This window comes from Aphidius gifuensis, linkage group LG2, assembly GCF_014905175.1.
Source record: "Aphidius gifuensis isolate YNYX2018 linkage group LG2, ASM1490517v1, whole genome shotgun sequence".
Lineage (NCBI taxonomy): Eukaryota > Metazoa > Arthropoda > Insecta > Hymenoptera > Braconidae > Aphidius > Aphidius gifuensis.
The window spans coordinates 27,211,346-27,224,746 of NC_057789.1; the positions used below are offsets into that span (position 1 = coordinate 27,211,346).

The 13,401-nt window shown below is 22.9% G+C and overlaps 1 protein-coding gene across 3 annotated transcripts in view; it reads right to left on the bottom strand.

The window, feature by feature from the left end:
- LOC122849991 (A disintegrin and metalloproteinase with thrombospondin motifs 9-like) overlaps positions 1–13,401 on the bottom strand; it is a 49,274-nt gene that overhangs the window by 24,292 nt on the left and 11,581 nt on the right. For all 3 annotated transcript variants that reach the window (XM_044148941.1, XM_044148943.1, XM_044148942.1), the window contains exons 2-4: positions 12,718–12,840; positions 12,359–12,519; positions 12,094–12,219 (exon numbers count right to left, since the gene is read on the bottom strand). In XM_044148941.1, coding sequence (XP_044004876.1) covers positions 12,094–12,219; positions 12,359–12,519; positions 12,718–12,840 — 410 coding nt within the window. The remainder of the gene's footprint in view (positions 1–12,093; positions 12,220–12,358; positions 12,520–12,717; positions 12,841–13,401) is intronic.

The window sequence follows — 13,401 nt, forward strand, 5'->3', positions numbered from 1 at the left end:
AAATTAATCATGTGTTCCTTTAATTAGATGTAAAATTTATGACGCACAAAATAACCTCAACTCATTCTCAAGTGAGTCATTTTTTTTAAATTTCTTTTTTTTAATTTTACTCTTCCTCATGGGGAATTTTATGAATAATAAAAAGCTGCAGTCATGCATTATTATTTTTTTTTTTGTATCACATATTGCGTTGAATCATGTACATTTTTTTATTTGTCCTGCAAACGATTAGTAAAGTGTAAACTATTTATAATATGGCAAAACACCGGAGCAAAACCCTGTGGCAATTATTATTATTTTTATTTAATTTTTCACTTTTTTTTTTTTGTTGAATGTTTATATACAATGTGGATAAAAAGGGTTGTTGTTGCTTGTTGAAAGATACATGGAACAAGGTTACCAAGAGAGATAAAAAATATATGTTAGAAAGAAATAGAACATCTTTGTAAAATTTATTCCGCCCACGTGCATTCCGCAGTTAAAAAAACCAACAATATTTTAAATGCAAGGCTTAAAAGAAATCAATTATTTAAGAAGAAAAAATAAATAACTGTAAAAATAAAAAACTTATACAGGTTAATATATATAACTTTTGACAAAGTTAGTTATTTTTTTTTTTAAATTTGTGTCTATATTTATACATAGAGACAATTGATTAGTTATGGAAAATTTAGCAATGCATGTAAAGCTACTGTGTATATTTTTGATGATATAAATTCCAAGATAAAAACACTGAAGGCGTCTATATACGTTGCTCAATAACGCGCTTCGTTAAACTCGCTTATTGCGGTTGGTTTGTAATATAAAACACATACACATCAATGAATAAAAATCATAATTATATATAATATAATGAAAAAGTAAATAAATTTATTATTAGATGTATGAAAATACCTTGATTTTAGACATGGACTTTCATCATGTATATATTTGTTTCACTAAATAATTATTAAATCTATTTGTTTGTATATAATATTGATTCACATAAAGATGAACGTGATTAAATTTTGTATATTAAATTAATACATGTATCGTATTATATACAAATCATTAGACCGTAACATTTGCAATCACTGTAATTATATTTTATATGATTAATAAAAAGTATGATAAATCAACAATATATTTCCGCGAATTTGTTCAGGTTCATTAACGCAAAATGCAGTATAATTTGATGTAACTATTAAATTACTACATGTTTTATTATGTAATACTATGATTGATTATAGAAAAAATTTAGAATAATTTTTTAGAAATTAAAATTTCATTTGATAATAATAAAAATATTATAAAATGAAATTTTTATTTTTTTTTCATTTATAAATTGTTGTTTGTTATTTAAAATTTAATTAATTTAAATATATCAAGAGAAAATATAATTTCATACAATCAAAAAAATAAACTTCAACATTTTACATCTGATTATCATCAACAACATGTACAGACAAACATGTAGAATTTATAAATATAAATTTAATTTTACTAACAAATTTCAACAAAGTTTCAAACTTGGTTTATCATTTCAAGTTCATTAGTGTCAATAACATTTCTACAGATTTATTATCCGTATACATGTACAATTCATCTGTTATAACGAACACATAAAATCTTGACTATGCAGATATGTATAAATTTAAAACCAGTGATACAATTTACCATGCCTCATCAACTACATCATCATAATCATACCAACTTTATACGTATTTTTATTCATGCATAGAACCAATAGCCTTTTTAATTTACTTTTTTTTTTTTTTTTTCACAATAAAAAAAGAGTCTTATTGCACATACAATTTACTTATTTTGTATTCAACATTCTGGCGCGTACTTCACCTCAGGCATAGAGATGTGAGCAGCAGCAGCATTATATATTAATAAAAATACAAAAAAAAAAAAAAAAGTAAAAATAAATAAAGTACCGAGAACAAGATGATAATAGAAAGAGTAAAAAGAAAAAAAAATCAAAGGATAATAAAGAATTGAAAATGCTCATTTTGTGTGTGTGCTCTTTAAGAAAGGGTTTATGATCAAAAGAAGCAGCTTAGGCTGGGTTATTTCATAATAGATTATTTTATAATAAAATTATAGCAATTTAGTTTTACTGATGTATTTATATATAGTAACTACAAGAGCTTCAAAGATCTATTAAATATAGAAATTTGTTATTAATAAAAATAGCTTTTGATGGAAAAATAAAATTTAAAAAAAAAATTAAAAAAACTATAATGAATACCTGTCTGTTCAATGCATAAAATAAAATAAAAATAATATAAAAAAAAATATTGACGTAAAGAAAATAGTGATAATATTTTGCCTGGCATATAGTTTAACAGTAGATAGAAATCTTTTGACGTCAAAATATATATATGCAGAGAAAAAGCATACAGCTATATTATATTCAAAATAAATATCATTTATAATCTCGTCATTCATCGAGTTATTATTTATCTCGTCGTGCAGAAAATATGCATATTAAGATTAGCGGGAGTCAGTTGAGTAAAGATTTTCATATTATTTTACTGGGATGTTAATACAGAGATGTATGAAATATTATATTTAATACACACTCCATGAAGATTACGACATTTTCTTTATAATTATAATCTTCTACTTTGACAATCTGTTAATGCTGTATATATAAACTTTCATCAACACCTGAACACTAATACGACAAAAATAATATATATAAAATTTTTTTTCTACGATAAAAACAGTGAGAATGTAACTTCTGTTTCTTTGATGATTCAAATACAAGGTGATAATTAGTCTCTTCCTATGTAATATTTATTTTTTTATTTTTATAAATCCCTAATATTTAAAACTTTTAAAATGAATTTACTCAAAAATATATATATTTTTTTTTTCCTTACAACTGTAAGGTAAAAAGAAAAAACATCTATTAGGGTATTTTGATCACGCATTATACGATGGAAAAGAAAACAAATATAAAAGTTAAAAAAAAATATAAATGGATATATAAAGTTTGTTTTTCCATGCCATCTTGGAATTGTAAGCATTGCAGATGTTAAAGAAAAACAGAAACTGTCTGTGCGATATTAAAGATAACAAGTGTAACAAAGCAGAGGCGTTAAAAAAAATGGAAATTTTATAAAAAAATGAGGAAAAAAATACACTTTGAGATGAGAAGAATTGATCGACATGATTACGTGATGGAATTTGCTTATGCAAATTTAAATTTTTTCGAATCGAAAAATAAACTAACCAACATTGCATAAAATTTATATCTCAACGATTATTATTGAAATTTAAAAATCATCTTGGATAAATTTACCTATCAACACACAATTTCATAGTAATTTATCATTTTAAATATCTCAAAATATATATTTATATATTTTGTTTAAAAATTTATTTTAAAACTGGAATTTAATGGATTCAAAAAATTACTATATAAACACATGATTTCAAAATTAAAATTCATACATAATATCAAAAGATGATCATGAATGAAAATAAAATTTTAAACACCTTTATTATACAGGATTTTTTTTTCAAAAATAAAATTATCTTTATATGAACAAATAATTCATAGTTATTATGAGAAAAACAATCCTGTTTGAAATTCTTCCGCATATTTTTCCAACAATTTTATGTAAAAGTTCATGATCACAACAGTCTTTAAAAAAAAAAAAAAAAATATGATTTAATATCCCGCATATTCAAACCTTATAAATTCACTTGACAAAGAAAACTTTTAAATAAAAATAAAAAAATCTAAGAAACGAGTTTCACTGGGTAACTTTGTAGTCATAAGGGAAGTTCAATAAAAAATTTATTGTCTACGTTTCTTTCATGAATTCTACAATCGGTGATAAATTTAAAAAAAAAAAGGATAAATGTTTGTGTAATATATATAAATGTCTACCACAATTTTATCTAAAACTTTTGTTTATTGTTTATTTACGTTGAAAATAATTTAAAAAAAAAATATTGTTATTTTTTTTTTAAATTATTAAAATTATCGTGTTTCAAGTGTTAAATAAAAATTTAAACAATTTAAATACATTTGTATGTTAAAATGAAAATAAAATATACAAATAAAACTATAAATGAAATGTGTGTATGGTTATATATATATAAAGTGCGTACGTACAGTCGATTTGCATTGTAGCTCTCTTTTCTTAACTCTTCTTTTTTTTGAATATATTTTTTGTTCCTTTCACTGTTGAAACGTTAGGCACAAAGACCGACTTCAGGGTTACCAAGAATTTACTTTGCAGTCATTTATTACACTTTTCTATCTGATTTTTTTTGACCGTCAATGACCTCGCGTGAAATATGAATGAAAAAAAATAAAAAGAAAAATAATTAACTAATTATAGATTTCTGTTAAATCAATCGAGATTTTTTCATAAAATGTTTTTTCTTTTTGTATTTTTTCATTTGTAAATGAATATATATTAGTTGTCAAATTTTTTACTTGAACAAACTTTAACTTTTAAAAGTTGGTTAGAGTTTCATTAAAATCCACTTTTGATATTCAAAAACGTGGGAGTAAAAGGCAATGAGATACGAGAACAGATGCTGCACTTTAGTGTTCAGCACGTGGCGATCGGTTTTTATCTTATATAAAATATACGTTTGACATTATCTATATACTCACACTATACTTGAGACCATAAATTTTTTCTTCATTTAAAAAATTCAAGGAATAAAAAATAGTAAATTTAATGAATAATGGATATTAAATCACAAAGAGTCCACAAATAAAAAAAGATAAGTAAAAGTATTAAGAAAAAATTGCGAAAAAAAAAGAAAGGAAAAAATTAGAAATTAAATTATTACTAGATGTAGCTAATGGCTTATGGTAGATGGATAATGGCAATATGTGTTTAACAGTGTGTAATTTTTATGACATTCAAAAATTCATCACTCATAGCTTTATACTACCACTTTATATATTTTTTTTTTTTGAATAATTCAAAGCTAAATTCACGGATGGTTTTGCGTATCATATTGTAAAAATCATATTTAATGTTTTTTCATTTTATTCGGTATAAACATATTTTATGCTCGAAGTAAAGCGTATTTAATAAAATTATTTCTGGGGATTTAAAGCTTTCCAATAAATGTCAAAACACAGCATCATGATTTGTCATTATAATTCAATAATTTTCATGAAATTATAAACGATATAATTAATTGTTATTTTTTTTATAAATTAAATATTTCATGCGTACCTTGAAACAATAAAATTAATAAATTAACAATAATTAATAATTCTTCTAGTTAAAGATTTATTTTAATTGTTAATTTTTGTTTAAAAAAAGAATAAAATTTTATAAATAATATTTTATTGTTTGTTTTGTTTAAAATAAAAAAATTATATGCATTTAAATTAAAATGGCATTTCCGTGATTTTATAATATTGAAAAGGTTAAAACTATGATTGTTTTGTAATTTTATATAATATTATGTAATAATAAAAATAATAAGTAAAAAATAAAAAAAAAATTAAATTATCTTTAAATGATAGTTGTACAAAATTAATTAAATACAATATACATTTTAAAATTGTCAAGTACAAAGTAAAATATTTTAGTTGTGAAATAATAATACAAAAATAATTTACCCAATGGCAAAATATCTTGATTAAAATTAACTTCAATATGCAAGTCACGATAATTCAGTATACTCCACCCAAGTGACTATTTTACCAAAAAATTAACATATCCTATGTATACAATTTAAACTGAGTTATATTTTTTTTTTATGAATGATTCATTCATAAAATAAGCAAATTCGAATTATACTCTCATCACGAAGAAATAAAAAATTCATATTATTCTAAAGTCAAATTTGAATCGTGTATAGAGCTCTTAGAAATATGCAAAAAAATGAAAAAAATAAAAAAAAAAGCCTTGAGGCATATCTCTGAATAGAACAGATGAAAAATATAAAAATAAATACAGTTCCATTTTTAGTTATACACAATTGTCTATAAATATATAATAATCACGCATGTACTAATATATTTTTTCAAATTTATATTTTAAAAAATAAATTATATATACAAAAATGTGTATAAATAATAATTGTTTAAAATATAAATTGTTTATATGTAGGAATTTTTTTATTTTTTGGTAAAATGCACACATAAAATTGATATTTCAAAATAAGTTTTATTTGTTTTAACAGTAAGTTAAAACAAGGTCGATTGATACTTTTGTTAAACAATGAATCAGTAATTTTAAATTTATTTGTAACACCAGATGAATACAGTACTCATTACTACTACCACTTGGAAAATATCCAACAAATTGAATTTAACAATCTTTGTTCATCATTTTTACCAGAGAAAAAAGAGAAAAAAAAATATATAAAAAAAAACTTGATGATTTATATAAAATACGTGATGGTAAATATAATAAAAAAAATAAAAAATTCGTAACATGCTTTATGTTTATCCGATTGCTTTCTACATTGATGCCTCGTTTGAGTTGTTCTCTTGTTGAAAAATTTAAGAGAAAAAAAAGGGACTCACGTACTTTTGTAAAATGATAAAATGAATGAGGCAACGTTTAGCTGGATCTGAGGGTCAAGAAATCAATTATGAGAACCGGCTTCTTTATTATTATTTATTTGTTTTTTATTTATTATTTTATTTCTTAATATATTTTTTCTGTTCTTTTTTTATTTATTTTTATTATTTTATCATCGTTTATTTAGCCAGTGAAGTAAAAAAAATAATTATCTGACACGTTTACTCAACACTAATTAATAATAAATCTTCAATAAATTGAAATTAAATTTATCTTTTTGTATTTTTCATTGAAACAAAAGCCAACATGATAGCTTCATTTTTTGCAGTTTATAAAAAATTTTATTTTATTTTTTTGATCGACATATTGATCAAATGACTTTTACAAATAAAATTCAGTTGAGCAATCGTCAAGTATTTCATATGAAATATTTCATTTTAAAAGACTGAAAATATATGAAAAATAAAAATAAAGAAATCAAATATTTTACGATTCAAGCCATAGTAACTCAGTAAGTGACAAAGTTTCTGATAGCAAGAATACAAAATGATAGAATTTGACGTAAAATAGAATAACCAAAATATAGAATATTTGATTTTATAAAAAGGGCTGAGACAAGTATATACATATAAATTTACACGATTGTCAGTTAACGACAGTTTGTCAGACTTTTGTTGCCAAACATTGTCTGCAATCGATTACGCACAAAGATAAAAACACGACAAAGACATTACATGCTGAGTTTGACAAATGCTGTCAACGAGTTCATGACCTTTTTCTTATTCTATAAAACTACTCAAGTAACGAGCAAATAAACGTCATATATTATTTTATATATACATAAAAATATCAATGCAAAATATACGCGTATATTTTATAAATTAATTAATTTTAATGTTAATAAATTAACAAAAAAAAATAATTAAATAACTAATGATTTTCTAAATTAAAAAAAAATATTTTTAACAATCAAATTATTTTTAAAAATTAATTAATAGTTAAAAATAATTAAAATAAATTATTTTTTTCAATCTATCAAGTCAAATATATTTTATTTAAAAAAAATAAATAATATTTATTTATTTAAATAAAAATTAAATGTCATAATAAAATTATTATTTTCAACGTGATTTTAAATCTACGTGTATTCGATATATTTATTGATATACAGTGTTTCGTTTTATTTATTCAAAGCATTTTTTTGTTTTTTCGGTATTGAAATTGCATTGAGTTCATTGACCCTCATATATATATTTTTTGTAGGACCTCCAATGCAGTCGAGACATTTTTTAAAAATATTTTTCTTTTTGTTCGAGGGCCCCGTCTAAATATCAACGACCCCTTGTAGCAGTCACCAATCTTTTCTTTAAACTTTTTTTAATAGTTTTTTTTTTTTTCAATATTTCAACATACAGACATATACAATCTTGAATCTTCACTGTGCGCGCGTGGTTGAATCAATGGTTTAAAGGGTTCACCGAAAGTCACAAAAAATAAATAATAAAAAATTTTTTTTTTGAAGTATTTTACTCTCCTTCTTGAAAAAATAAAAAAAAAAAAAATATATAGCTTGTTTTTTGATATTTATTTATCCACGTTTTATTTTCTGCTACAGAAATTTCTTACGATCACTGTAAATTACGCGTCACTGATTTTTTTGTTATTATTTTTTCTCTAGTTATGTTTTTATAATATATAAAGATAAATCATGACGACAAGCAAGTGGAAGTTACAAGCAAATTGAAGTGGAATGAATGTATGTACATAATATAAACCGACAAACATATTCACACTTGATTTTCATTTCATCTTTCATCATAAAATTGAAATTTTTTTCCTTATCTACATTGATTTTCATCACTTCAAATGAACAAAAAAATTAATAATAATAATTCATCTATTTTAATTTTATATATAACTAATTTTGAACTTGTGTATTTAATTTGATCAAGTCAAAGTAATTAAATTTTAACGAGACAGTATTTAATATCATCTAAAGACGTTGAAAAGTTATCAAAACTTTCACGTGTCATGTGCTACAATAAATTTTAATATCAAAAAAATTGGAATGAGACAAAAACATGGCGTTAAAATTTAACATACTTGACACGAGCTTTTATATATATATTCCCATTATGTCATGAAATATCAAATAGAGAATTTCTTTGATAATAATAACGATTGACTTTGTTCTTTGATTATCTCAAGTATGAAAACTTTATAGAAAAATAAATTTTTATATTTTTTAAAGGCCAAAAAAATGATGATAAAGAAAACTAAATAAATTGGAAAAAAAAGAATTAATGAACTGACGAATAATGGCATGATAAAAATGAGTAAGAAAACAATATAAAAAGTAAAAAAAAAAATACTAAATAAATTGATAAGCATTTATAATGAGTCTATTAAAAATAAAAGGAGAAAAAAAATATTGATGATATTGATTATACATATGATTAATTTGATAAAACGGCGCCAGTAAAAAATAATAATATCGATATAATCTGGCGTATTATCAATTCTTTAATATTATTACGATGTAAATTAAATGAAACGCTATTCATATACATATATATGAAATGGTTTAATACACTTGGATGCACGTGGCCGGATCAAAGATCCAAGACCTTAACCTCACGCGTTTTTATTATACACTATCTGCGATTCTGGCGTATTCAATTATCTGCATATAAATATATTTATTTTCAAATTATTGTATTAAATTGCATACAAAAAAGTTGTAATATACATACTATATAAGTATGAATAAAAAATAAAATTTATATTTTTTTTAAAGCTCATATTTTTTTGCATTCTTTTTATTTTTTCGTTGAGAAAAAAGTAATCCTTCATTATTATTTTCAATATTAGCTAAAACTTCATTTCATACGTGAGCGATGGACAAGTAAATTGAAATCCAGTATATATTTTTTTCCTTTTTATTTTGACGTAAAAAAAAAAAAAGAAATATATCATTTTTTTTATTTTCGCTTTTGTGAAATGCTATTTGTGTATTTCTTTAGGTGGAAATTATATGATTGATGCTGTTAGAAATATAAAATAGACTTTCCTGATAAAATAGAGTATTGTTTATTTATTTTTCTTTGTATAAAATGAGATGAGAGAGTTTCACTAACTAACCATAGTTGGAAATGGAGTAAAGGGTTTTGTATGTCTTGGTTTGTTTCAATATCCATTTACATTATACTGTAGCATCATCTAGGGAAATGAAATTGTAGAGAGAATCTATTATAAACTACATGAGAAAAGACCAAATTTCTTTGTGTCAATATAGAGTATGTTTGCTCGTTTCTGTTTCCGCATCGAGGAACCGAAAGGCGCCTAACTGACTGCTTAATAAAAAAAAAAAAAGGGAACTCTGGCCATCAAGTATCTAACAGAGTGTAATAACGTGAATAAAGATATTCCCCGAAAATCATCAGACTATTTTATTTTCTTTCTCTTAATTTATTTTAACGAGATTCGACAAGAAGAAAAAAAAACCTACATGAATTATTATTTGTTTGATTAAAAAAACTTTGATGAAAAAAAAATATTATAAATGATTTTTGTCAGCTAAATAACAGTTTATTTTTAATGCCATTTAATTTTTTTTATTATAAATATTGTGTCATATATAAATAATAAAAAAATATTTATATATTTTCTTTTAGAGTTATTTTTATATATATTTTTTTCAAATATCATAAAGTTTTTTAAACTTTTAATTATTTGTAGCAACAGCCGTTGACATTTTTGTTGACATTTGTTTGTATATATACATTAGAAACCACAAACTTTTTTATTTTTTAAATAAAAGAAAGATTTATCATTTGAATATTCAAGAAAAAAAAAATATTCAAATATAGAATAATAGAGAAAGTTTTAAAAAGCCAGATGTGAGAATCATTAAAATGTGTCTGTTATTTTGTTGCTAATTTTGCAAGGTCTTTTCCGTAGTATAGATCAACCAAAGATGTAAAAATAAAAAAATAAAATTTTATATATACTCAGAGTTTCGTTATATTTATCTGCCATTTTGCCATTAAACCTCGAATTTGACCTTAAGATCAAAAATAGTTAAGCATCAAAAAATTGTGTTGCTTCTTAAAAATTATATCTGTCGATTTAAAATTTATATTGATAAATTTCAAACAGTAATTGGATAAATAAAATCAAACCATTTAGTTTAATAATATTTAAAAATTATTCACGCTTTATATATTTTTTTAAAAATGTTTTGATATACTTGTTGATTAGCAAAAAAAATATTAATATTAATTTATAATCAATCATTCAAATATACTTGTATTTTTTTTTTTTTTCAAGTTGTTTAATAACCAGTTATCCCAGTTTTTTATATAAATATATTACTTGTTACGTATTATTTTAATTTGTTAATTGAAAAAAAAAAATTATTTTTCAATGTACAGTATAAAATTTACCAAGAAAATTTTATAGTTAAAAAATAACTGACTTTTTTAAGAAGTTATAAATTGCAAAAATAAAAATATAAATAATTTTTATTTATTTTATTAAAAGCCATTAATGATTGGCATTGCCTTGAAAATTTTTATTAATATATTTCTACTTAGAAATAAATTTAATTCTACCTTGAAGTGCTTATAAAAAAATTCCAAAAAATTATTTGTTGACTGAAATTAAATTTTTGTAGTCAAAACAAAATGCAACACTGTTTCTACTTAAACAAATTAACTGGCACAAAAATTTTTATAAAAAAAAAATTATCTATTTAACATTAAACCCCATTTATTGTACCAACTTGGTAAATTGCCAAAAAAAGAAAAGAATTCGACAGTGTACACATAAATGCTTTAAAGAAATTGAACAAAAAAAATCCAAAAAAAAACCAATACAGCATTAAAATAGAAAAACAAAAAAATAATTTTTCAAACTACTCAGACATATTTCAATTTGTATTATCAAAATATGTTTGTCATTTCTATTTTTGACTAAATGACGACTATCCCTATACATCGCGGAAGTCATACAAATTGAGTCAATTCAAATATCGTATAAATTAATTTTGCCATCGACAAAAAAATATGCTTAATCGAACAAAAAAAAAAAATATAAAAATGAATGATTAAATAAAATAATTAACTGATTCGAAATGTTAAATATTTGCGAACAAATATTAATACAAAATCAAATTTAATAAATCTCGTTTCAGATAAAATTTATCATTTAGCGATAAATAATTTATATTGTAATTAAATCTAAAAATTCGTTAAACCACCAGTTAAATGTTTAATGTAAAATCAAAAGTTAGTTTATAAGCAATGTCCTTCTGGTATTTATTTATTTTATTTGTACTGTCAACATGTACATACACACAATACCAATGTGATTAGCATAATTACGATATGTCTATATGAAATACGATGGTAAAACGAGTGTATTGTATGTTGGTGTATGATGACAGCATGAGAAAAAGAAAAAAAAAAAAATTATAAATCATAATATATATTTACAGTAGCCAAGAAGGCCACCACGAGAAAAAGTCAACACTAATATAGAAAATAACAGTTATTAATTCGAAAAAAAAATGAATATTATTTTGACTTACCATGCCATGACAAAGACTGACAGATACATCTGATTTTGGATCACCATCAACAACACCACTGTAGTAACAACCCAGCTGGTGACCCGGATGTTCCCATTTGGTTTTGTTTTTACTCATATGAGTCACCTGAAGTACGAGATTATAATTATTTATTTTTTTTAAACACATGTGCATTCAATATTTAACAAAAAAAAATATACAAATCATCAGTTTTTTATTTATAAATTATTATTATTATTAAAAATATAAAAAATAATAATATTACCTTGACATCTTGTGAAACAAAGCTGGTGTCATGTGCCAAAATTAAACGAAAGTGTTTACCAAATGCAGTGAACTCATATTGTGGATGTGGATCCCAAACTTCAGCTGATGAATGTCGAAAGTGACCGGTATGATGACGTCTTGCATTATTATCTTTTGTCGCTGAAAAATATATTTTATAATATTTAATTTTGAAGAATCACAACGCACTTTTAATTGATGCGTTTCAATCGTCAGATCATTTTGTTTTTTTGTTATAATTTTTTTTTAATTTGGTAATTTATTAATTGATAAATTTCGCCAGGGGATTTCTTTGTTTTGACTTTTACTTTTTCAAGTTAATTAAAAAAAAAAACTTACGTGGATCTTCATACTGGTTCTGGCTTATTTTTATTGGCTTCACGTATTCAATATCTCCGTTGTTATTAGGAAACAAGTCATCTCTTGGATCCCATTTTTTTTCATCAAATGAATCAGATGATACTAAAACAAATCAAGATAAAAAATTAAATTAGCATTAATGATTATAAATTAAAAAAAAAATAACATTTGGTTGAGGGGATTCATCAGTCTTTAATGACTATTTTATTTTTCAATTATTTATAATTCTAACTAGCATAGAAAATTAACAATTTATTGCAAAATTCAGTAACACTGCAGTTCAACGAAATCTGATTGTTTTTTATCAGATCACTTTGCGATATTAGATGAAATAAAAAACGGTGACATTAACCTTGACATCATTTATTTATTTTTTTTTCTTCTTGACATTTGAGAGGCCTGAGAAAAGATGAAAACCTTTTTATATATTATATATAATAATTTGTTAAACTGTAGTTTTTTATTTGATTCTTTTTTTTTTTATTTTGTTGTTTGAAGATTTAAAAAAAAAATTGCCGAAAAGGTTGAGAAATTTATCGAGATTATAAAATGTCATTCTCATCTTCTATACCTGACTTGATATGTTCAGCTACTATTATTATATTTTTTTTCATTTTGTTGATCAAATTCCTAGTAACGTTAAGAAGTTCTAATAAATATACA